The sequence below is a fragment of the Silene latifolia genome, chromosome 3, assembly GCF_048544455.1.
Source record: "Silene latifolia isolate original U9 population chromosome 3, ASM4854445v1, whole genome shotgun sequence".
Lineage (NCBI taxonomy): Eukaryota > Viridiplantae > Streptophyta > Magnoliopsida > Caryophyllales > Caryophyllaceae > Silene > Silene latifolia.
The window spans coordinates 3,552,299-3,579,949 of NC_133528.1; the positions used below are offsets into that span (position 1 = coordinate 3,552,299).

Sequence of the window (27,651 nt, forward strand, 5' to 3'; positions counted from 1 at the left end):
ATGGTCAACAAAAGGTAAAAATTCTTGAACAACAAAAATTCATCAAAACTTATTTACATTTTTTACTAATTTCAAGTTTTTAACCCATTTTTTTTTACCTTACAATGTTGCAGGAAGATGATAGATTACCATGGCAACGATGGAAGTCTCGGAAAAGACGAAAACTCGATAAAAATATTAACTTACAACATTTTGGCAGCACATGTACCAACTACAACAAATTGGGATGAAAGGAAATCTAAGTTGCTTGAAGAATTAAAGGACTACAAAGCTGATGTTATGTGTCTGCAAGAAGTTGTTGATACAGATGTTACAGAATTTTTTGGTCCTCAGTTGCTCGTACATGGATACGAATACATAATGAATACCGAAAGAAATGATATGTATTTTGGTCCAGGGAACAATTTCAAGATGGGATGTGCCATTTTTTACAAGAGTTCGAGTTTTCGAGTTAATAAAAATTCCCCGTATGGGCCTTATAAGGTACAGTACAATGCATAATTCTCTGTTTCGATTTTTTGGATGAATTATCTGTTTTCTTGGATAAATTACTGAGGTTTTAAGAAAATTTGACTGTAAAAATTCATTAAGATGCTGAAAATGTGTTTTGATCGGCTTACTGTCATCGTAATTGAAATGGGTTTTCGTCTGCTGTTCATCTGAATATCTGATGTTTCTGCAATATGGGCAGAATGGTATGGTATACCGTCTCTGGTCGCAAAATGTTGCAGTCGTAATCTTGGAACATTGTGTCATGTATAATTTTCTGTTTTGATTTCTTGGATGAGTTATCTGTTTTCTTGGATAAATTACTGAGGTTTTAAGAAAATTTGACTGTAAAAATTCATTAAGATGCTGAAAATGTGTTTTGATCGGTTTACTGTCATCGTAATTGAAATGGGTTTTTCGTCTGCTGTTCATCTGAATATCTGATGTTTCTGCAATATGGGCAGAATGGTATTGTATACCGTCTCTGGTCGCAAGATGTTGTAGTCGTAATCCTGAACATTGTGTCATGTATAAGGTGCAATGTATAATTTTCTGTTTCGATTTCTTGGATGAATTTCTGTTTTCTTGGATATATTACCGAGATTTTAAGAAATTGTGTTTTTGATCATTCCTGTCTTCTTGATCATTCTGCATTTTTTACCGTTTCTGGTCGCAAAATGTTGCAGTCGTAATCTTGAACATTGTGTCATGTATATGGCTAAGACCGGCTCAAAATATGGTCATGTACTGATGTAATGTCGCGAGTAGGACCAACCTATTTCGACAGTTTCAGCGACGTGACACCTGAAAAAAAAACTTAACAGGAATGAATTTTACTTTTTGTAGCATAAAATTTGGGAAAACTGTACAAAAACATATTTTATGATGTTCCGGGATCCCATCTAGCAAATATAGACTCGCGAAAGCGTACTGATTAATGTAGTTGTTGTAGTACTGACAGGCAATTCCATGTAAAAATGCAGATAAATTTTCGTCGTGCTGCACGCCAGTTTCTGAGAGATCATAACCTGGAAAACCCTGAAAATGCAATTAGATACCTGAAGGTAAAGTAATTTCTGAAAATTTATTTTCAGAGATACGTTTCGATTATTTAGAATGCATTAGATCCTGCAATTTCATGTTTCTGATCCTAGTTAACTGATCCTGCAAAGAGCATTCTTTCAGTTTCTGTTTCGATTATTTGGAATGCATTTAGATCCTGCAATTTGGTTTTGCAGGATAAAGCTGGGATTGGCTGTATGCTGGAGTTTCGACCCCAAAAAAAGAAAATAATGATTTTCATAGTGACTGTGCATCTTACAGCAAACGAAGAATTGTCTGATGTCAAATTGCTTCAAACCTATCTGCTGCTTAAGGGATTGTCAATCATTGAAAAAGAGAAAATCCCAATTATTGTTGCAGGAGATTTTAACATTATTCCGAAGAGGTATGTTACTGTTAATGCTATCTATGGAAAAGATCTAGGGCTTTTGCTCAGGAGAGAATTGCTGTGAATGGAGATTTTACTTCTTACAAAATCCGCGCTTTTTCAGTCAATCGCAGCATTCACAGCAGATTTGAACAGAATTTTTTTTAGCTCACTGGTTGCAGGATCAGTTAACTAGGTTATTCAATTTTGCAGTGAACCATATATGATGATCACAAATCGGCAGATGCCTAAACCTGCGGAAGTTAAGAAAGCGTCAACAGATGAGACGGCACCAAAAGATGAGACAGCAGCGACAGATAAGACAGTGGTGACAGATGAGACAGTGGCAACAGATAAGACAGCGCCAAAAGATGGGACAGTAGCGACAAATAAGGCAGTGCCGACAGTTGAGAAACCTGGCATAGATCTAGGCTTGTTTTTGAACGTACCACCCATGGCAGCCTCGCTGGTATGATTGTGTTTATCCTTGAGTTACGGGAATTTATGCAGAAAAGAAGTCGAAATTTGGTTAATGACTAAATGTTGGTATTTCTGAATGATTCAGGAAAGCGCATATTCGACAGTTTTTAAGCCAGGGAGTCACAAAGGGCTAAAGGAATGCAGAAGAATGAACCCTAAAACAATGGAGCCTATATTCACAACAGCCTCAAACGCAGTGGAATATTTCAAAAACACGATTGACTACATCTTTTATACAAGTACGGAATAGTTATGAAATGAGCTATATATATTACTTTTCGTATACATACAAGAAAATGATTAAAAGTTAAAACTTAAAACTCACCGTGTGTGTTGTCTGTCAGAGGAAGAATTCAGCGTGGAGGGAATTCTAGAGCCAATTGATGATGTCGAGGTGCTACCAACAGAAGATTGGCCATCAGACCACATAGCTCTCATGGCAAATATGCAGCTAAAAAAGAAGCGGAAAATGGTTGTCGAGCAGGCTAAATTCCTGAGACAGCCAGTTGCTGATATCTGGAATAAGCGAGATGAAAATTCGCCATGTAGTAGCAAGGACACTAATGATCAAGAACCTGAAACATCTGCAAACAAAGAAGCTGCTGCTGATCAGGAATGCGAAACATCCAGCAGAAAAGAGTCTGTTTATGAAGAATACGAGACGTCTACAAGCAAAGATGCTGCTGATCAGGAATGCGAAACATCCAGCAGCAAAGAGCATAATGCAAGTATGGAGGAAGATTAATTTCCTGCAAACATAGTCCGCTATGGTTGCGACTGACTTCTAGTGATTCGTCAATTAGTTTCTGCACATTATACTTTCTGAGCATTAAGGCATAATGCAAGTTTGGAAGAAGATTTATTTCCTGTAGCTTTCGGGTCTCATACTTAATGCAGCCCATATACTTTATCTAATTGTTAGATTTTTCTGGTTTAAATGCAGCATTCACTGTCATGATTAATCAGCCGCCTCAGTTAGCTGCGTCCATTTTTTTTTCCTTGCTAAATTGGTCTCATAACCACAGTCAAGAGTCGAGCAGGAACAGAAGAATGCATATAAAGAATCACAATTCCTTCACCCCAGAGGCTCAGTTCAATATTAATACAACATGCAGCAATGTAATGCAGAAACAACAGTTTATGTTCCTAAGGTACTAACAATCAATCGGCTGAGTTTCGAGTATGAACCTTAGAATACAGCATGCTGCTAATCCTGCCAGTGTCTACTGTCTAACCGTCCTCGTCCTCGTCCTCGTCCTCTCTTTTTCATTTTCGTATTCCATCTTATGTTCCATTATCCCTTCTTCTGACATATCACCTTTAATCACCGATCACAATTCACATCCACCCGGTAATGCTAATTCATTTTTCTAAAGGAACTCGAAATAATCCAACCTAACATATCCGAACATAAGCTTAACTCAGTAGTCAGTTGCTAAAGTCCTAAAAAGTGGAGTTAATGACGTGAGTTCAAATCTCGTCAACATCAAAATTAAATCACCTGTGTAGCTCCCGATAGACCAAAAAAAACAGGACCCAATACAAAATATCCAACCCTTTCAACAATAACTCGAATTAAACCGAACTGATTTTTTAAAATAATGCTCAAAAATAAAGTATTTGTCGTTTTGGGTCGGTTTTGAAAATATTTCTCAAAATGGTGTCCACGTAGGCTCAGGATTTCTGGACCCGAAACACGCCACTACCAATGGCGTGTTTTGGGAAGGAAACACGTTATCAACAGCGTAGTGATGTGTCTTTATAACAATTTTTGACTTCAACCGACAGAACTTCAAAAAAGAATAAAAAATAAACCATTTTGACAAATATTTTTCAAAACCGACTCAAAACAACAAATACTTTATTTTTGAGCATTTTTTTAAAAACGGATTCAATTAAACCGACCCGAATAACCCGAATAACTCCAACATGACAAAACAAACGTTGAAGTTCTCATGTCTGACAAACAACACCTCTACCATATTACACGTAAAGCAATAGTACCCTGTACCCTCCACGTGTTAACACACTAATTGAACTTTGTACTTCCGAATAAAATCAACCAATATTATAAATAAATCAAATTAATTTTTTTTAAAAAAAATCTTGATAGTGGAACAGTGTTGAAGCTTGGAAAGAGTGAAAATGGGAGTGGAAATAGTGAAAAATATGGGAGAAAGTGGGCATGCACAAGTAGTGCCAATATCAGTGTTTATAGCAGTTTTATGCTTTTGTTTGGTTGTAGGTCACTTGCTTGAAGAGAATCGTTGGGTTAATGAATCCATCACTGCTATTGTTATTGTATGTCTTTCTTTACTTACTCTCCCTTTTTTTTTTACGGATAATTATAGGACGTCACTGGATGGTACTAGGCTCTGGTATCGAGTCTTGGTGCAACCCTCTTTACATGTTTTAACAAGTAGGGCACCCTTAATATTGAATAATGTTATGCTAGTAACTTGGTACTCACTTCGTCCCAATCATTTGTTACTTTTCATTAAAATATTCCTCAAAAATAATACTCCATCCGATCCAGATAGATGTAAACATAAGCAAATAGTGGTTATTTAAGGAAAGGTGGAAAAGTGAGGATAGGAAATATTGATTGGGACACATGAGTTTAGGTGGATTAAATAAGTAGTCACCCAGTTGGTGAGTTGATGGTAAAGTTGTAAATAGATAGGGTATGTAAGGTAATTTAGTTATTTTTCATGCCAATATATTACCATTGGTTTGGTTCATCCATTTTAGGTTAGGGTTACCATCCCTCTGAATCGGAGGGAGTATAAAAGATAAATAAATGACTGAGACGGAGACAGAGAGAGTATAGTAATTGGTGATTGTATAAGTGTGGAGTGAATGAGTTATCTTGGTCAATTTCATGTTATTATGTAACTATGACCTTATTATGTAACTATGACCTAAGTCTAGGTGGTAATTAGAGTGATGAATTTTTAGATTTAATATTGCAATCACTTAATTAGTTGTCAGTCTCTCGTAAGACGGATATAATGGTGTTAAATTTATAACGGGTCAAAATTACCCCACTTGGATAGATTAGACAAAGCTTTTTGCTGGTCCCTAGGCATTTCTGTTTTGTCTCATTTATCCTAATTCCTACATAAATTCTCATATAAGACGGGTTAAATGCATACCAAATCACATGGCAAGAGGCCTACGAAATGCAAAAGGTTTCATCTTTATTACCACCATGTGGTAGTATTTGACCCGTCTTAAGCAAAAATTACCGTTTAATCCTATTTGACCCGTGACCCATTTTAAGTTTAAGACGAATATGCTCGTTTAAACAAGAATTTGTGCTTAACATGATTTGAGTCTAATGGTTAAACACTCAAATGTGTAAGTTACAATTTGGTATTACTGTTTTCATCAGGGATGCTTAACTGGGATGATCATATTGTTCATTAGCAAGGGAAAAAATTCTCACATTTTACGATTCGACGAAGAACTGTTCTTCATTTATCTGCTGCCACCAATTATCTTCAATGCTGGGTAAGGATAATAAAAACATGTAATTTATTTGTTCTTGCATCATTGAGCTAAGTATCATAATGGTAGTGCTTCTGGTTGCCTATGCCATACAGATTTCAGGTTAAGAAGAAACAATTTTTCCAAAACTTCTTGACTATTATGCTTTTCGGAATCATCGGTGTGATTATATCAACATCTGTCATTGCAGCAGGTAATCTGCTGAACAAAATCAAACCTTTTAAAAATCTGAATTTGCGCGTCCTTGAAAACTAAATCCTGTCTGTTTAGGTTGCTGGTGGCTGTTCCCTAAAGTAGGTTTAGTCGGACTGACAGCGCGGGATTATCTTGGTAAGACCCTATTTAGTTAAGATTCTACATATCCCTTGACTGTCTGAGAAACTGATGATGCAAAAACAATTTTCTGCTTATTTAGCTATTGGAACTATTTTCTCGTCGACAGACACCGTCTGCACACTTCAGGTCAGTTGATCTATTCCGGTTAGATAAATTCGACGTTCTTTTCCAAGGGAAGTCAATTTCATAAGGTCAATTTTTTGTGTAGGTTCTTAATCAAGACGAGACTCCGCTGTTATACAGCCTTGTCTTTGGGGAAGGGGTGGTAAATGATGCAACATCAGTAGTTTTGTTCAATGCAATTCAGAAACTTGATGTGAACAGGGTTGGAGCCGGAACAATTGCAGGCGTATTTGGTGACTTTCTGTATCTTTTCTTTGCAAGCACTGCACTCGGGATTACTGTGAGTGATTATATCCTTGTAAATTTCTTCATTAAAGCGATACCAGCTAGCTTATGTGGTAACGTCATTATCGCCTCATACATATAGATAGGTTGATACTCCGTATTTGATAGAGATATCAGTCTGAAACGTGTTTCAGAACATGTGACAGTTTCGCAAATCCTATTGATTCTTGTGTGTACTTCGTATATTGTTTCTGAGTATATCCATATTCCTGCAGGCCGGACTTCTGACTGCGTATGTTCTAAGAGTCTTATATTTCGGTAGGTAAGTGCTTAATTCATCGAGTTTTCTTTGGTGATTATTATATTTCGCACTTTCGCAGCACCATTAAGTGGAAAGTAATGTATTTTGTACAAATGGCCTTGATAGACATTCAACAGATCGGGAAATCGCCATCATGATTCTGATGGCATACCTGTCATACATGTTGGCCGAGGCAAGTATACTCTTAAGAGTCCAAGATATTTTCGAGTTTCTGCTTCAAGGCGGTCACCATACTGATGGCATCATTTCTTTTCGTTTTTTTTTTTTTTAATGTTTTGGCCTGTGCAGCTGTTGCTGTTGAGCGGAATTTTGACTGTTTTCTTCTGCGGCATTGTCATGTCACATTATGCGTGGTATAACATTACCGAAAATTCTAGGATCACGACAAGGTACGTTAACCTTGCTAGAAATGTAAATCCCGTAGTTGATTTCTGATTTTGGTGTGAAAATTTTGTTGTTCCCAAAATTTGCAGGCATATATTTGCAACCATGTCATTTATAGCGGAAACCTTCATTTTCCTTTATGTCGGTACTGATGTTTTTGATATCGAGAAATGGAAAATGACCAAGTTGAGGTATCTTCCCGTCTTTGAAATCTTTGACCGTATGTTACTTAAAACCATACTCCCTCCTAGTCTGAGTGTTGGTTCCCTTTTCCATTTCCATGTTTCTGGTGTTGGTTCCCATTTCCTTTATTTGTAAGTTTTGTGTGGTCCAAATTCATTTCCTCAATTTTGGTGCCTAAAAGAAAGGGAACCAACACTCAGACTAGGAGGGAGTATTATTTATGACGTATGCTTTTTTTTTGCTATCTGCAGCTTCAGGAGATTAATGGGCATCTACGCCACTGTGGTCTTACTGATACTACTTGGACGTGCCGCCTTTGTGTTTCCTCTATCTGCCATATCTAATCGCATGAATAGAGATCGCAGACAAGGATCATCAATTTCATGCAGAAAGCAGGTAATCTTTCTCGTAAAATGGTAACTTCCCGATCCTGAATGTCATAACATTACTAGCTGCTGCTTTTTTAGGTAATTATATGGTGGGCAGGGCTTATGAGAGGAGCCGTCTCCATTGCTTTGGCATTTAAACAGGTTTTTATCGCTTTCATAAGTCGTCTTCCAATGTGAAGTCTAGTTTTAGCGGTTCCTTTCCTAATTATTGTGATCATTTTGTGATGTAGTTTACATACTCCGGGATTACTCTGGACACTGTCAATGCTACCATGGTTACCGTCACTGTGATTGTAGTTCTTTTCACAACATTGGTATGTCACAAATCTATTTCTCCTAATTGTTGTAGCGAAACTATAGCTCGAATTCTGAATTTAATAATTAAAACAATTTTGCAAGTTTTTTCTGGATTTTTTTTTTTTTTGGCTAAACGAAGCGCGCACTAGTCGCATTACAATAGAGGAGAGGCGGGATTCGAACCTAGGACCTATTGTCCACAATACCTCTGTGTTAACCACTAGACTAAGACATCTTTGGTTTTTTCCGGGAAATTGTGGTAGACAAAATTGAGATTTATCGCGAAGCGAAGATTCTTTGGGTTTAGCACGATCTTTACTTTAACCCGTCTTCAATTTACTTGACAAATCTCCTCAATGGGTTACTTGTGGTTATTCAGGTTTTCGGGTTTCTTACAAAGCCGCTAATACTATACCTAGTCCCACACACTCCGCCTCAGGAGTCAAAGACTCCGAAAGAAGACCTCACACTGCCAATGCTTTCCATGGATGAATCTGCATCCACGAATCTGAGTCGGGCAAAGGACAGTTTGGCATTGTTGATGGAGAGACCGATCCATATCATACATTCTTATTGGAGGAAGTTCGATGATGCTTACATGCGCCCTACCTTCGGTGGACCTGCTGGCAACCAGCAAAGACAACCAAATCAGAGCCAAGACGGATAGTGGCGTGGGGACCCCTGAGTAAGATTATTCTACGCGCAAGTCACGAGAGACATTACACACACTTGGTTCAACAACTGATGCATTGCAGAAAAGCAGTAAGCATCACTGATAAGAATTGCGGATTGGTCTAGCATTTCTGTTCCCTCTAGTTAGAACAGTTGCCTTGGTTGCATGAGTAAAGCTCGAAACTACTTTGATCAAGCAATGTTTCATTTTAATCCAGTATATAAGAAGTAACATCTCGAGAAGCGTAAATTTTGGTAGAACAAGTACTGTAGGAAAGTTACAGAAGCAAGTGCCTTTTTCAATTTGTTTGTGGCACGCAATTAATTCACGGGAAATGATAAATACAGCCCTTAGGGCGGTATTTAAGAAGCTATAAAAGGAAATAAATCCTTAATATTTGTGTGTAATTTAATTTCTAAGTTAATTAAATGCTTAAATACAACAGGGTTGTATTTAACATTATTTCTTTTGATTAAAAACGATGGAAATTACGCTGAAGCAACAAACACTAAATAGTTATGAATAAACATTTCATACAACGGGTCTTCATTAGTTCTAAAACCTACAGACGCGTACTGTATTAGGAAGAACAGCAACACAAGAGCCTTAATCCCAAATGATTTGGGGTCAGTGTTTACTGTATTAGGAAGATCATAGTATAAATACGATTCTCCAAATGACTTGCGATTTCACCTATAACCTTGCTTAGAGTCTAGTTACAGAGTTACAGTCATCCCTACTACTCACAACTACATACTGTCCAAACTAATTGACATGATCTACTTGCTAAACCTCCTACCATCACCCATCGAGCATCGCCTGCACATAACAAAAGGGTCAGTGCTTAGGTAAGCCCACCTGATGATAAAGTACAGCAACATTATACGAAACCCCTCCTAATCACGTCAGATGTAAATGTAAAAATACGTCAGATGTATCGAACAGTGGACATTGGACACCCAGACATGAGTGTCTAGTGGGAACACTTAATTTTACGCCAAAATACCAGCATTTTTCATAAAATGGCCAAAACCAGGCATTAAACACAAACGCGTGTTAAAAAATACTAATCAAGTCTAACATAGGCAGTAGCCTTGCAAAAACACGCGGACCATGGCATGTTCTAAGAGACTGCAAAAGTTCAGTTAGATGAATCATACTACATGCTACATCAATTCTTCGTATTAGTCGGTTAATCTGTGGGATACGAACGGGACACCCTGTTTTTCCATTACAAATTTGTATTTTCAAGATGAAATTTGTGACTATACGTCTAATTTGAATTAAAAAAGAAGCTTAACATGTACAGATAACAGAAATGAAAGCTAGCTATGACAAGGCAAAAGGTAGGAAATAACAGTATTTAAAGAAAATAATGACAAAGTAGTGTAATCGTTATCAGTCTTAATATGACAAGCAATTTTCATCTTGGGTCATTCAGAAACAGCCTCTTTGAGTTGTTATTAACACGGGGGTAAGGCTACATACATCTGAACCCCCTTTACCCCGCAATTTGCAGGAGCCATCGAGGCACAGGGTAATGTTCATGTTGTGTGTTGATGCTCCTTCGCATCAACCATTGATCCTTACATAGGTAACCCAGAAGCAGTTAAAGAAAACAGTGTCGCTAAAAGTGACCAGATACAGCTGTTCACAAAACATAAGTTAAACACAAATCCTTACTAACCCGATGGAGCGTCATGCACTCATGCTTGCTGGGAAAGATGATTACGAGATAAAGTGTCAGGAATTGCAGAGGCATTAATGCTTTCACATCCCAATAGTTGCTGAAGCTTTGGATCACACCTGACCATTGAATTCTCGGGGTCCTGTAAATTTTCATAAAAATTAAATACGATAAAAAATCAGTCAGTTTTCCAAAAATAATCTAAACCACTAAACTCTATGAGGATTTAGTGCGGAAGTACGCAGACCTACTAAAATAAACACTCTCTGCCATAGTATATGACAATATGACATACCTAGTATCCAGATATTGGGATCGATAGTCGATACTCCCCACTAATAGTGTAGACCAACCTTTTTGTCCTAGGTGTAGACCAACCTCGATAGTATAATTTTACAAATTACCATGTGTGTTAGAAAGTCATGTATAGGACAATGATACAAGTCATTTATGAAGATGAAAAAACAGTGAATGCATGAGCTGTCTGCAGCCATACTACGCCGTTACTTGTACTTTTGCAGTCAGAACTTAAGATTTAAGAAGGCTTCTTATTTGCCCAATCCACGCAAATTTAATCTGATTCACGTGCATCTATTTTGAGTATTAATATCACGGCGTTTGACTAAAATCCATGCATCAGATACTCTATTAAGTTGAGTGTTGCATATTATGAATTCGTAGTCTTACTAACTAGGCAACCTACTGGGTAGAGAATAAGAAAAACAGGCCAACATTTTCCGATACATACCTCTCGTTCAAATTACCATCATTAATGGTAGATGATACCAAACAAGCACAACAATTTCTAAACAATCTTCATTAAACCAAAAAAATGTCAGATAAAGATAAATAAATGTCAAAACTTTTTAAATTTGAACCAGTATTCTCATGTGGTGATAAATGGTTCGGTGATAGCAGTCATAATACACTTGGGAATAGGGTGTCATTGCATGAAATACACTTGGGAATAGAGTGTCATTGAATGAAAGTGGAGTCATCCAATGGAGAGCCTCAAAACATATATGAAAGTTATAACAGGTCGCAATCGAGCAGCCCACTATAAAAGGCTTCGGATTATGTCGCACTGTGGTACCATTCAAAACCCTAATAAAGGCCAGAACGAATCATTTAAAGTGTAAACGACTCAGCATTGAAATTACATAGAGAATATAGAAAGCAGGATCAATTTAAAAAATGACGGGGCTTTTAAACAAGACACTCACTTTCAAACCTTCGGTCTTGATATACTCCTCAATCCGCTTATACACATCTGATTGAGCCATTTTCATTTCACTGGTTCCAAAAAAATTTGCCAGTGCTTCGGAAATTACAATAGGAGGAACAGTCTCAGAGCTTGAAGCTTGACACTCCTCAACCTTCACTTTCTCCCGCTCCTCCTTAATACACTTGTACATATCTGGTTGAGGCATTGTAATTTCACTGGTAGCAAGCGTATTTCCCAGTGCTCCGGAAATTAAAATGGGAGGAACAGTCTCAGAGCTAGGAGCTTCACACTCCTCAACCTTCACTTTTTCCGGCACCTCAATACACTTGTACACATTTGATTGAGGCGTTTTTGTCTCGCTGGTACCAAAAGTATTTGCCGGTGCTTCAGTTTTCACAACAGAAGGAGCAGCCTGAGAGCTTGGAACTTGAGACTCCTCAACCTTCGGTTTCTTCGACTGTTGTCCAGAATCCTCTGCAACCATCAGAACATGGACTTAAAATGCATCTTAATATGCGCATACCCTATAAATAAACACTCAGAAAATTTTACACACTTGTAGGATCAAGGCGTAGAATGTGTTTTGCCAGTAGCTTGTTCATCTGAAACATATCTGTACAGTCAACTTCAAATACCAGTCGCAACTCTTCATTGCAAATTATCTTTCTTTTGTTACTTGGATCTTGAAGATTGTGCTTCCTTATATAAGCCCAAAGTTGCTTCACAATCTACACCATGTAGATACACAATTACTAAACTACTGAGGAGAGTAGAGTCGCTAGCGAAGAAAACCTAAAAATATGTAAAATACACTAGGAAATACTGATAAAGATACCAAACCTCCGTTCTGGGCATGGTCGGTTGGCCAACAATTGCCTGAAGCTGAGGTGTCACACCACAGAGTTTATTTAACCCACCTGAACCCCCTCTTCTTTTTGGTTTTTGGTCGCTGTAACAAAAAAAAGGTGGAAAACAATACAGTAAAATTAAAGAATGATAACTTCAACAGGAAATATAAACACGTGGTTAAGCAGAAGAATGGGAAGTTGACATCCATGAGTAGAAATTATTGTCAGTTTCGCTAATCACAAAGCCCTCCATGCATTATTTACTTCCATTTTTGTTGCCGCCGATAAAGACAGTGTGCCTTCACTTAAATATACAAGGAGTCAAGCTATCATCGATCATGGAATCCAAATAATTTCAAAAGATACTCACCGGCCAGTGCTGAACTTGCAGTGAGAGAATTATACTAGACCGGCAATATAACGAACATAAAAATTTTGCTTAAGAGACAAGGGCACCCACATTGCAAATGCAATCCAATATAGTAATGTAGCGAATGTAACTTATGAGTCGGGCTAATGGGGCAATAGCTTCAAAAAAGTTCGCCGCAAAAGTTTTTTGTGTTCGTTTTTAAGTCGGTAGTCTACATTCTCGCTTCCCATATTTGCAAATGTGTCAAACTGTCAATCCAAAAATCTTTTCCAGTAATGGAGAATATAAAAGTTAACTTATGGAAAATCGTGAGTATCTCAACATAACACGTTATCGCTATCTTTATAAAGCATTATATTTATATAGCAGGGAATCTAAGACGAACCCTAATCGAATAGCAAAAAAATATAATGACACTCAAACGCGCAACTTCCTCCCAGCTATTAAACACACTGTAAAATCATTCCTCTAAAACCACATCTACACATCTTAATTACTTCGAAACTCCCAATTACGGAGTAATAATTAACAAACTTTAATCCAACCATAGCAAGCCCTACAAACGCTCAATTTCACATAAAAGTCCGAATATCTTTAGCCAGAATAAAACACACAAAGCATCCCTACAGTTCATACAAAAATTGAATCAATCAATAAATAAAACCCTAAAAAGCAACACCACCAAATTAAATCATAAATCGATATTACTCCCACCATTCATTCATTACCATACATTTGTTCAAAATCTCGACCTTTCACAACCAAATTAATTCATACATGGATATAACCTCTCCATCCATTTCATTTCCACGCATTTACTCAAAATCTCGACTTTTCAACACCAAATTTAATCATAATTCGATACACTCCCTCCATTGATTTCATTTCCATATGTTTTTTTCAAAATTTTAACTTTTCACCACTAAATTAAATCATAAACCAACATACTCTCTCCATTCATTTCATTTCTATACATTTGTTCAAAATCTCAACTTTTCACCACCAAATTAGTTCATAAACCGATATACACTCTCCATTCATTTCATTTCCATATACATTCGTTCAAACTCTCAACTTTTCACCAACAATTTATCGATATTACTCTCCAGTCTCCCCAATCATTTCACTTCCATACATTTGTTCAAAATCTCAACTTTTCACCACCAAATTAATTCATAAACCGATATATACTGTCCATTCATTTCATTTCCATACATGTTCAAAATCTCAACTTTTCACCAACAAAATGATTCATAAATCCATACTACTCTCTCCATTCATTTCATTTCCATACATTTGTTCAAAATCTCAGCTTTTCACCACCAAATTAATTCATAAACCGATATACACTCTCCATTCGTTTCATTTCCATACATTTGTTCAAAATATCAACTTTTCACCATCAAAATAATTCATAAATCGATACTACTCTCTCCATTCATTTCATTTCCATACATTCGTTCAAAATCTCGACTTTTCAGTTTTCACCACCAAATTAAACCATAAATCGATACTTCTCTCCATACATTCATTCAAAACATGGACTTTTCACCATCGAACTAAATCATGAACCCCTATACTCTCTCCATTCATTTCATTTCCATACATTCATCCAAAACCTCAACTTTCCACAACCCAAAAGCTTAAAAACAACAAAAACGACAACGATTACAACAAAGCGAAAAGATGAAGACGAAGACGAACCTATCCTTAGCAGGAGGAGTAGAAACAGAATCACTCCCAACAATCCCACCACCAGGATTCGCAAAATTGATCTCAGTTGGCCCTCTCGCAAAATACCCCTGATTACTAAACACATGCTGTCGCACATTCCCATACGCTTGCTGAACCACACAATTAGGGTTAGGGTTAGGGTTTATATGATGAATTGGCAATTGTTGCAACAGCGGTTGTTGCGGTTGCGGTTGCGGTGGCGGAGGAGGGGGAGGGGCGAAAAGGAGGTTAATTTGGGAACGAATAAAATCAATTTTATTAGAAAGATCAAACCCTAATTTAGATTGAAGATGAAGAACGACTTGATTTAGGGAATTAAAGGAATTAGGGTTTGTTTCACGGAAAAGGGATTGTAAACCTTCAGCAATTAGTTGGTCAGACGCCATTATTGTGAATAATAAATAATTAAAATTAACGGGAAAATAACGGCTATTAATTTTAACTTGTTCTTTCTTATCCACAACTCTCTCTTCTCTCTCTCTAAACTAAGATGTTGGTTGTTTCTTGTCTCTCTCTGTGTTTGTTTTGTGTCTTTGTTTATGAGATTTAGTGAGGGAGAAAGGGAGATGGTGGGGTGGGAGTGTGGTAGTGGACACGTGCAAAAAGATTTGGATTTGTTGAAATCGATAGCAATCGGTTGGATCTGGATCATGTTTAACTTTTTTAAGGTGGTTTGAAAGTTGGTGACTAAACTTACCTCTTACCTTTGAAATAAAGGGATAAGTTGGTCTTATTCCTGAAGATTAATCTACTAGTCTTATCATTATCATTATCATTATATATATAAAAGAAGACTCATTTCCAGCTGAGGTGGCACAAAGAGATTTCAGAAAATTGGATTTGAAGCTCTCTTATTAATTGGACAAAGTTGTACATAAGCTCGTATAAAATAATGATTTAGTAGAAAAAGCAGGGGCAAAATAGTCCATTTCACATCGTTAATAATACTCTACCTGTAAACCAACCATCAATCTTCTATTTTACATATTATAATGGTTAATTTAAGGCTCAATTGCAAAATACTACCTAATACTTTCAATATTTTTCAAAATACTACATATTATATTTATTTTTTCAAATTACTACCTACAAAGCTACAACTTTTCCTAAGTTGCTACCCAATACCTAGATTTAGGACTTAATTAACCATAATTAACCATTATTAGGTGACTTTCATTGATTTAACCCTTTTTAATTGAATTCTATATAATCTACTCATAATACCCTTACTAATCCTTCCTTTTTCATCCTTTTCATCCACCCACCACCACCCTCAACAACCTCCTTGGATCTAGGATTTTCGATTGGTTGGGATTTGAGTGCGGTGGTGATGGTGGTGGGACTTGGCTGGTGGTGGATACAGTTTAGGGTGTGACTGGATTAAGGTGATCGGGACGGTCTTTGGTTGCGCGCGTGGTTAGGTTGTGGTGACGCGGTGGTGGTGGTAATGATGGTGGTGGTGGATTTTTGTGGTGTTAGAAATGGTGAGGATGGGTTAAGGGAGTGTTTAATGAGGGGCAAAATTGGTATAACATATTAAAATCTGAATTTTTGGTCATTTAACCTCAATTAAGATCTAATTTAGGTATAAGGTAGCGATTTGGGAAGATTAGTATTTTTGTAGGTAGTAATTTGAAAAAAAAAATATAATATGTAGTATTTTGAAAAATCTTGAATATAATAGGTAGTATTTTGCCATTTTTCCTAAATTTAATTAAAGCACCACCATTATTAACCCTCCATAACAACCACCACAACTCTCCATCTCATCGGCACCACTACCCACCATCAATGGCCTGAACTCCTACACCAACTTCTGCCGGCAGCACGAAACCACCATTGCCACCATGACTACCACGAAACCACCATCACCACCACCCTCTCTTTCCACAAATATGTATCGATTTTAAGTGATCGGGTCTTCGCCAGCGTATGGGTGGTCAAGGGAGGCTCTTGCGGTTGGTGTTGGTGACTGCTTCTATTTCATCTCACTGCGAGCATCATCGAACTCCGAGCACCGCCTCTACTCGCCCCACAACCATGGTTGCGCGGCATTGCTTCCCACCACCGGAGCCAACTATATTGCGCTAAGATAAAGTCGACAATAACGGGGACAGGGGAGGTTAGCCGGTGGTTGATTGGAATAAAAAGTGGACATGAGAGGTAAAAGGTTGGCGGTTCAAGAGACAGATATGGAGTTGGTGGTGATAACTAAATATTCTCATATCTTTATTTTTGTTTTATTCTCTCCTCTCTTTATTGTCCTCGAGATTTATTCCTCAATTAACTTTCAAATTCTTAATTCGAGAATGAACACATAAAATTGTGAAGTCAATTGTTCTATACTCCGTATATAATTGTACACATTTTTCAAGCTTCTTCATCTCATCAAATTGAAGAGAACAATTTAATTGGTTTAAATAGCAATTTTTTAATGTTAGGTCCATTTGAATATTTAGTTTTTTATGATTTCTTTATGCAAGATTAATGTTCTTCCATGATTTCTATTCATATATATGGAGTTGAATCCCTATATATGAGGGAGGAACTCAACTTTGGAAGCTAATGTGACAAATCAATGATGGGGTTTTCTAATATGTGTCCAATGGGCTATTTTGTATAGTTAGCACGGATTGTACCTTTATTCCTAAAATCGAATCTACTTTGCTCTAAAAGTTTGAACAATAGATGATCTACTTTGTTCGAAAAATTTGAACAATGAATCATAGTTTTCCCATTATAGTCAAGTAATTTAGTTAATTCTCAATTACTAATTTGTGAGTAATGAAAAACGCCAAAAAGCTACTCCGCATCTCTGGGTTTGTGATGTGTACTCGGAGTCTACTCACCTAGGAAGTATACATGTATTAATGAAGGGAAATTTGGCAATTTTATGGGGTCCAAAATGATATAAAGGCTACCCCAACTTATTACGTGGATTTGTTGTAAAAAAAAAAAAAAAAAAAAAAAAAAAAAAAAAAAAAATTATTATTACGTGGATTCACCACGCACTGCCACTTGCTATCTACCTTAACATGGCACATGGTAAGTCTTATATAATAGTCACCTGCCTTATTATATTGTGCAAGGCACAACTGCACAAGAAAAGAACTTGCGTAAAAACGGTTATGGTAAGTCTTATACAATAGTCAGTAGTCACCCTTATTATATTCGCTGAGGCACGTAAAAATAAGTGACCCAGGATAAAACATAAGTTGAATGCACGTTAAAATATTCAGCAAGTGTGATACTCGCTCTTACTTTACTTCACTTTTCCACTGCTTTTTTTCTCAATTACACCAACCACTACCACCTCCAACCACTACCATCATTTATCTCCCTTGCTAGCATTATACACTCCCACCATGGAGATGCCGGCGTCGACCTCCTATTACTGTCGCTACCTTCCCTGACTACCAGACCAGTCACAGTTTTTCTAATATTTTTAACCCGTATTTTGTGTCTTTTGATTACACTATTGTATTTCTGATTTTATTGGTATGTAGGAAAAATCTCGTGAGATTTGTGGCGCAATTGGTTTTGGGGAAGTAATCATAGTTTGCCACAAATGCAATGATACTCGTGAACATAGGTCCCTTCTTATCTTTTAATTGTCCATGTCATTGTTTTACGTTTAGCTGGAAAGTGATGGAAGCATTTGCACAAATTTTATTGAAACATATTTTATAGCTTAAATTTGAAATCTAAGTGTATTTAATGTTCATTCCCTTATAGGTATTGTATGAATAAAGTGCCTAAATATGCTGAAGAGTGGGTTTGTGAAGAATGCAAACTAAAAGCAGGGGCGGATTTAGGGGAGTCCGGGTAGGCACGTGACCACCATGAAATCTTCAAAACAAATATTTATAGGTATGCTAAATATACATCAAGTTATAGTAGATCAGTTGGTGGAGGTTGTGTACGCATGTTTGTTAGGTCCGGAGTTCAACTCCTCATGTTGTCGAACCTCGAGATAATATAACAAGTGTCAACTACATAGACATTGAACCACTAGTTCTTATTATTTATGTAAGTACTATAATATTATATATCCTACTAGTTTTAAACCCGTGCAAAATTGCACGAGTATGTATTTGGACCAATATTAATGTTTTTGGATGTATTTGCTTTAAATGCTAGTTGAAGACTAAATTAACTCGTTTGTTTATCATTGTCACCTACCATTTTCGGTGTGCGCGGCTAATAGTTAAGTTGCCGAGTTTTATATTCCAAGTAATACTCTGTCATGATTGATTTTTTAAACAAAAAAAATTTTACCATAGTAGTTTTAAAAAATTATGTTGTTAGGTTGTTGTTGCATGGTACAATAATATTAACCAAAATACATGAATATTTTATACTCCAAGTAAATACTCCGTCAAGATTTATTTTTTAAACAAAAATTATTGTACTCTGTAGTTTTAAAAAATTATGTATGTAATTCATTTGCGTTTTATGTTCTATCCCGTATATAAATGTAATTCCTTCTCGTAGTTATGTAATTTTATTATTATTTAATTTTGTTTTAAAAATTATGTAATTCAATTTCATTTACTCCCATTTATAATTCATTCTGTGTATATGTTATTAATTTTATTTACACAGAATGTATAAAATTATTTCATAATATTAATTCATAAAAAAATTTCATAATATTATTTCATAGAATTTGTTGGAAGACGGAATTTATCGCATGTTTGAAAAGACGGAAATCTGAAAAATAAATACATTGCACACTAATGGGTCCCACCATAACATGAATTTCCAAAAAAAAAAAAAAAAAAAAAAAAAAAGAGGTTGCATTAATGATGTGGCGCGCTCAGGATTGAGTATTGTCTTTTGTATTAATATAGATAAGATTGTAAATGGTTATCTTCAACGTAACAAAAACTTTATTGGAAAAAATATCGAATGAAACAATTAATTTGCCATTTTTTTTACTTTCCAATACATTAATTTAGAGAACAAACTAGTTTTATTACCCGTGAAATTCACGGGACTATCTATCTTGTCGATAGTGTCATGCAAAACCCGAATTTGCGATCGCACTGGACCTTGAGGATAAAATAGACTCGTAAGGAAAAAAATATTAATCAATACGCATATATTTATTATTATGTATATGACCACAATTTACTAACTTTTGCCCACGATTATTAGTGTTTTGCCACGGATATTGCTTCATTTGTTAGTGTTTTTGCAACGATTATTGTTATTATTGTTTTCTATTTTTTTTATTATACTTCATCCGTGTCAGTCATTTTTCGACCTTTTATTATTATTTCATTTTAAACAGTTGATTTACGTAATAATTCAACATAAAATAAAATTTTCAAAATAGAAACTTCTATATTTTTTATTCACGAACTATAATTCATAATAGATTCAATGATTAACATTGTTTTGAAAGAATACGTGAGAACTATAAACGCTGAAAAAAAAATGATGATTTTGTCAGCCAAATTTTTTTAATAATAAAATCCCAAAATTTAATTAGTATTTATTTTGATGTTTAATGACTATTTAGTTTTACTTTTAGAATGAAAAGCCAAATTTGATGATTGTGTTATTACAAAATAGTTTATACGCAGTTTCTTTGATATAGATATTGAAAAATGTAACAATTATACTATTGGTGTTTAACTCAGTTTAAAATTTAATTATGAAATTTATCTTTTTTTTTTCTTTTCTAAATAATAGGTGATGACATTGTCTGCTTAGAACTCTCCAAAAAAGTGAATGGTGTGTTATTATACTATAAGCTTGCCTTTTATATTATTTATAGACTATATATTGTACTTTAGTTTTTGTTTTGATTAATATACTAATAACATTTGGTTTTAAAAAAACAAAAAAATACCTTAAAATCATCAATGAGTTTAGCAAATCTTTATTATTTCCACCAAATATCATACAATCATAATTACACCATAAGTATTCAGGAGCCTCTTGTGCTTGTACCAGTTTTTGTTTGTGTGCCAAAATAGCTACTTAAAAATAATGGAGTAATAAGAAGTTAATGTATGTACCTTTTTCCCTAAAATTATGACCCGAAACAGAACTGAATTGAAATTGATCCGACCCGAACTATATCCAACTCGAGTTAGTACAAACTGATTAAAATGGCTAATTGAAATGAACCCGATCGAAATTGAACTGAAACCGAAAATAATAGTCAAACCGAATCGATTTAATCCAATCCGAAACCGAATCAATGACCCGTATGTATTAGGAGATTGGGCCTATACTAGGCCCGGCAACAATTAGGTTAGCCAAATTAGGGTTAAGGTTCTAAGATGAGAGGTATTATAAATACCCTCACCATAATCATGGAAGTTATCAATCAATAATACAATTCTCCCTTATTATCGTCTCCCCCTCTATAATCTTAACAGTATGCCAGGTCATTGAGAAATATGCCGTAGGTAAAGTTAAGGTGATTATCATTTTTGTACGTATTTTTTTGTACTAATTTTTATACGTATTTAAAGAATTAATACTAAGACCCTGTTTTTTAGAGTTAATTTCGACTCTTATAAATTCAGTTTAGTTTAGGTCCATCAAGTTCAGTCCAGTTCCGATGAGTTCAATTACAGGGTGGTGGTTAATGGTTGTAGTGGTGGTGGGGAGAGGGTGCAATGATAGGGGTTGAGAGGGACGTCTTAGTCCGAAGTATTGGGTGCGGTCACCAATGCGGTGGAGGATTTGCTGGTGGGTCCCAAGGTAACGCTGCTTCCAGATGTCTAAGGCGATGGGGCGGGAGTAGATATGAGATAGAAGGTAACTAAAGCATTAGGAGGCGAGCAAACAAGAGGGGTACTAATATGATAAAAAAGGGGGGGGGGAGGAGGTAACTATGAGTAAAATTAAATGTATATTACGTAAATAAATAAGTTATAAAAAATACAATAATTTTATCTCCACTTTTCATATTTCACCTCTCATAATTTAAAAAGTCAATAAAAAAAAGAAGCAAAGTATACTTTGAATAAAATTAAGCAATATTAACTTATCGGGGGTGTTTGGTTGACGTTATTGGAATGGATTGTAATGGATTTGATTCATTCCAATATTTTGTTAGAACATTTTGGAATGGAGTAAGATACCTATTGGATTCTAACTCTATTACAACCCCTTGGAATCCATACCCACCTCCTCCCCCATGGATTCAAACTCCATCACATACTTCTTATATGGTTTCTCATTTCAATCCATTTCATTCCTAAGCAGCGAACCAAACGACCCCTTAAAAGTGGATGAATAAAATGGGAGGTAATTTTCTTGCAAAAAACTTATCAAAAGTGTATGAATAGAAAAAGTAAAATTTTCTAAAATTTAGTCATTTACTAAATCCAAACAAAAAGTATGTTTTTACTTTTAATAATACTTTTCGTTACCACCCGTGCAGTGCACGGGTTCAAAAACTAGTTATATATATAAAAGAAGACCCCTTCTTAGCTGAGGAGTCACAACGAGATTTCAGAAAATTGGATTTGAAGCTCTCTTATTAATTGGACAAAGTTGTCCATAAGCTTATATAAAATAATGATTTAGTAGAAACACAGGGGCAAAATAGTCCATTTCTCATCGTTAATAATACTCTACCTGTAAACCAACCATCAATCTTCTATTTTACTTATTCCAATTGTTAATTTAATTAAAGCACCACCATTACTAACCCTCCATAACAACCACCATAACTCTCCATATCTCATCGGCACCACTACCTACCATTAATGGCCTGAACTCCTACACTAACTTCTGCCGACAACACGAAACCACCATTGCCACCATGACTGCCATGAAACCACCATCACCACCACCCCCTCTTTCCACAAATATGTATCGATTTTAAGTGACCGGGTCTTCGCTAGCATATGCACTACTACAGATATAGGGTATAACAACGGTTAAAGACCGTTATTATATAAAAAAGCGGACGTTGTTAAAGCGTCCGTTGTTAAAGGTTTTAACAATGGTTGGTTTTTTTAAGAAACCCGTTGTGAAAACTATTAACAACGGTTAAAAACCGTTGTCGTTACGAGACATTCGTTGTGGAAGTGTGACTAATTTTTGGTGGGAAACTTCTAACAACGGTTACAATAGAAAAAACCATTGTTATAACTAAAGACAACGGGTTTTTTTTTTTAAATAATTGTTGTTATTGTTTTAAAAAAAATAAAAATAAAATAAAAATACAAAGCATTACTGCCAAAATCCCTCCTGCATCAATTAATTATATATTACTAGATGCATGCATTATTACTGCCAAAATCCCTGCATGAAAGGACACAATATATGGAATGCGAAGGATTATAAGATTTGAAGCAGGGATATGGCACAACTTCCTAAACAAAATTCGTAGTAATTTAAGCAGCAAACCCTAAACATATTAATTAAAAAAACAATTCAAACGACACATTGCTAATTATAAATTCATTCAACTATCTCAATAACCAATCCATTATATCACTATCTCCACCCTAAACTCCAAAGCCTAAATCTTTAAAACCTAATAACTCCAAACTTCCTTGAATAATGAATGATACCATTCGTTTAACATGCATTATGACCGAGTACAACAAAAGTTTCACACGCCGCTTGCAGAAATTCGAGAGGAAGTACAAGCTCTTCCTTGAGGAAGCTCGGATCGCACTCAAGGAGGGCAAAAAAAATGGCTTGTTAGAGCCGCAGATAATGCAGCTATATGAAGATATTGCATCTGGGAAACGAAACCTCCAAATAGCAAAGGAAGAGATGATGAATATCATAAAAGAGAATGCATCCCTATATGAACATCTAAGAATTGTATTTTTAGCAATGCATTAAGTTCATGTATATATATCAATTAATTAAGTTTATGTATGTTAAATGTGGATTTGTTTTACTATTCTCTCCATCATCTTCTTTATTTTATTTTATTTAATTTGTTTTACTAATAAACGCGGAAAAACTAAGAGGATAATAATTAGAGAAAGAACAATGACGGAGAAAAACACATGCAAATAAAATAATTAGAGAAAGAATAATAATGACGGAGATGACAAAATCTAAAACCATAAAGCGATAGATATATACCTGATAATTAGAGAAAGAAAGAGACGATGACAAAAAAAGTGACGGAGATGATAAAGCGAAGATGAGAAAGAGACGATGAGAAAGAGTGTGGTTGTGTATTTGTGTTTGTGTTTGTGTTTGTGTTTGTGTTTGTGTTTGTGTTTGTGTTTGTGTTTGTGTTTGTGTTTGTGTTTGTGTTTGTGGCTGTAGCTGATCTGTGTTTGTGTGGTATATATTGTAGTATTTGCTTGAAAGTATTGACAACGGTTATTACACATAAACCCGTTGTCATCAGATAATATATTAACAACGGTTCCTTTGACAACCGTTGTTAAAAAGTATTAACAACGGGTTCTAATATAACCGTTGTAATTACTTTTCACTAATTTTGCGCCAAATTATTAACAACGATTATAATGTATTACAGAGTAAACTGTTGTTATTAGTTTTTATATTAACAACGGTTGTGCAAGTTTGACCCGTTGTTAAAACCAATAACAACGGTTAACAACACATAACCGTTGTAATAAAGTTTAGTAAAATTTCGCGCCATCCATTCTACAACGTCTTATGGTGATTTTCGTGAATAAGCGTTGTTAAGGGGCCGTTGTGGTTGCTTGGATTTGTAGTAGTGATGGGTGATTGAGGGAGGCTCTTGCGGCTGGTGTTGGTGACTGGTTCTATTTCATCTCACTGCGAGTATCATCAAACTCCGAGCACCGCCTCTACTCGCCCCACAACCATGGTTGCGCGACATTGCTTCCCACCACCGGAGCCAACCATATTGCGCTAAGATAAAGTCGACAATAACGGGGACAAGGGAGGTTAGCCGATGGTTGATCGAAATAAAAAGTGGACAAGAGAGGTAAAAGGTTGGCGGTTCAAGAGACAGATATGGAGTTGGTGGTGATAACTAAAAATTCTCATATCTTTATTTTTTTTTATTCTCTCCTCTCTTTATTGTCCTCAAAATTTACATCCTCAATTAACTTTCAAATTCTTAATTCGAGAATGAACACATAAAATTGTGGAAGTCAATTGTTCTATACTCCGTATATAATTGTACACATTTTTTAAGTTTCTTCATCTTCATCAAATTGAAGAGAACAATTTAATTGGTTTAAATAGCAATTTTTTAATGTTAGGTCCATTTGAATATTTAGTTTATTATGATTTCTTTATACAAGATTAATGTTCTTCCATGATTTCGATTCATATATATGGAGTATTGGAGTTGAATCCCTATATATGAGGGAGGAACTCAACTTTGGAAGCTAATGTGACAAATCAATGATGGAGTTTTTCTAATATGTGTCTAATGGGCTATTTTGTATAGTTAGCACGGATTGTACCTTTTTCCCTAAAATCGAACACAAATTCTTGCTTGTGACGCAGATACCCGTCGCAAACTTGCGACGGGTCAACTTCATACCATATTAAAATCGGGTCAGGGAACAAGCTGGGGACAAACAACTGTGCGCATTTATTGAGTGTTTTGTACAACATGTCTATGTGTGTACTTTATTACATTATTTTAATCACTCTTGATTTTCCAACCCATTATTTTAACACATTAAACACAAAAATACAACACAAACTGACGATTGATTTCTCAATCCATCAGCTAAATTTGATACTCCATTATTTGCTATTTTTCCTCATTCAAAGTTCATCATCCTCCCTAATTCCTCATTTTAACTTTCTTTTTTCAATAACACAAATAACCTTCCTAAAAATACAAATAAGTTCCCTTTCATCTTCAACTTATCATCATCTTCATCTATTCTTTAGTCAAAAACCAACATTTCGACGGCAAGGAAGACGATGACTACTTTACCCCACCCAGAAGGTATTCTTATTTTTATTGTTAGCATTACTATTAAAATGCATACACCAAAATGTTACATTTGTTAAAGGTATGAAAAAATCAATATAAAAGAAAATTTTTAATTTATTTTGTTTACATTTGTTGAAGACATGAAAAAATCGATACAAAAGAAGAATCTTAATTTATTTAATTTGTTCAATCAAATCTGTACAAAAGAAGAATCTTCATTTTTTGTTGATTATAATTGAAAATTTTGCTTGAATATGCATAGGATGCTAGGGCCTAGGAGTCATAGTAAGATTTGTTGTTAATTCGGATTTTTGGGTGTTTTAATTTTGGGTTTTTAATTTTAAGGATTCTTTGGTGCTTTAATTTTGGTATGTTCCATATCCTATTACATGTTAACTACATGTGACCATATATATGTGACCATTTATGACTTATGCATATATGGTAACATATTACGGAGTATATCGATATGATGATAATTTATACTTGTGAATTGTATATTTGTGACCAATTTCTTTGACAATGTTGCTAAATTGAGATGGTTTCATATTTTGTTACAAAGAATATATTTTATACTACTTGTGAATATAGCCTAGTTTTGTTGATTATTATTAATGAAAATGTTACTGAAGATGGTATCATATAAAGTTAAATTATCAACATGGTGAACTATTTGGCAAAGTTATGGAGTACTATAAACTGTAACCAATTATCAACTGTTTGTGACCAATTTTGCCAATTGTATAATGGTAACATTATTTTATTTACGTGGTGACAAAATGTATATATTTCGATATTTCATGTCCAAATGAGTCCACAACTGAACGTGAACCTGCCACTTAGAATCCCAAGTACAACAAAAGCTACACAGGCACGACAATCAGAAAAAGGTCAAAAAACCATTGGTGATGCTGCAAACGGTGGAGGTGGTGCCAAGAAAGGTTGAGGCACTTATTTTGGACATGTTTGATGTTTGTATTAAAACAGTTGTTAATTAAGTTGTATGTAAAACTATGACTTGTGTTTCGTGTTTTGAGAGCTTATTTTCAATATATTAACATTTAAATAAGTGAATTACTTATGGCATTCTATATGTTAAATAATGTTATCATTTTTGCACAAACTGTTACAATTGAAATTGGTAACATAATGGATAAATATGTAAACAAGTTGCCATTTCTCGTGTACTACTTATGGCACTATATTTTAAAAATTATGTCCATATCTTTTATTAATATGTTAACATTAAAAAAAAAAAAAAAAAAGAATTACCTATGACATTGTATATGTTAAGTAATGTACCAAAGTGTACAATCTGTTACCATTTGTATATTTACATGTTACCAATTTAAGATTTTTTAAGTTCTAATAAAACATATTGTATAATAGTTACATACCCTCACTTATATTGTTACATTTTGTAAAATGGTTACGTCTTCCGACTAAGATGGTAACATTTTAAACACATACTCTCAGCCCACCATTTGTATTCATATATGTCATTATTTTAAAAAAAAAAAAATCAATCAAATCGAACATATTGTAAAATGGCTACATAGAGTGAATCCTAAACGAAAATTCATATGTAACATATGATGCATTAATATAAGGGTTAATTAATGTTAATACTCTGAACTTTAGGGGTGCTGCTCAAAATACTACCAACCTTATTTTAACTACCAATAAAACAAACTAGCGATCCCTTCACTTTGAATAGAATTGCTTTTTTGTTAACCTGTTACAACAGGTAACTTTTTCCCCTTTATTGGTCTTCATCTTCTTCTTTTACCTTTCTTTCACCCTTTTCCAGTCTTCATCTTCCTCATTTACAAAAGTGGAATTAAGACCTAATTCCTCAATTTCCCTTTACAACTCCTGCGAAAAAGAATGTTATAGCAAGATTATTTACAATAAAACATAGCTAATTCCACAATTTCATACATCCATCTAGCACCACCCTTAACCATGGAAGCCGCCATTTCCTCCACCATTTCAAACCTCTAACATCACCCTAACTACCTCTACCACCAATTAACCAAAAACAGCCCAAATC

General features: G+C 35.2%; 3 protein-coding genes across 3 annotated transcripts; 2 read left to right on the forward strand and 1 right to left on the reverse strand.

Annotated features, from left to right (window-relative positions):
• Positions 1-3,391, forward strand: LOC141646521 (carbon catabolite repressor protein 4 homolog 1-like). The gene is made up of 8 exons (XM_074454392.1): positions 1-14; positions 114-483; positions 1,473-1,553; positions 1,728-1,936; positions 2,132-2,387; positions 2,484-2,637; positions 2,743-3,243; positions 3,296-3,391. The coding sequence occupies exons 1-7, from the start codon at positions 1-3 to the stop codon at positions 3,141-3,143; spliced, it is 1,485 nt and encodes a 494-aa protein (XP_074310493.1). The 3' UTR covers positions 3,144-3,243; positions 3,296-3,391.
• A 1,098-nt stretch (positions 3,392-4,489) lies between these two features.
• Positions 4,490-9,346, forward strand: LOC141646803 (sodium/hydrogen exchanger 4). Its single transcript, XM_074454767.1, has 14 exons — positions 4,490-4,699; positions 5,793-5,911; positions 6,004-6,101; positions 6,179-6,238; positions 6,324-6,370; positions 6,453-6,647; positions 6,868-6,914; positions 7,020-7,086; positions 7,203-7,303; positions 7,388-7,489; positions 7,733-7,877; positions 7,949-8,011; positions 8,101-8,184; positions 8,547-9,346. The coding sequence occupies exons 1-14, from the start codon at positions 4,544-4,546 to the stop codon at positions 8,832-8,834; spliced, it is 1,572 nt and encodes a 523-aa protein (XP_074310868.1). The 5' UTR covers positions 4,490-4,543; the 3' UTR covers positions 8,835-9,346.
• On the reverse strand, positions 9,329-15,239 carry LOC141646804 (uncharacterized). Its single transcript, XM_074454768.1, has 6 exons — positions 14,675-15,239; positions 12,593-12,701; positions 12,309-12,480; positions 11,751-12,226; positions 10,528-10,669; positions 9,329-9,659 (listed from the first exon to the last, which is right to left on the reverse strand). Exons 1-5 carry the CDS (start codon positions 15,088-15,090, stop codon positions 10,547-10,549), a joined length of 1,296 nt encoding a protein of 431 aa, XP_074310869.1. The 5' UTR covers positions 15,091-15,239; the 3' UTR covers positions 9,329-9,659; positions 10,528-10,546.
• Between the last annotated feature and the right edge of the window lie 12,412 nt (positions 15,240-27,651).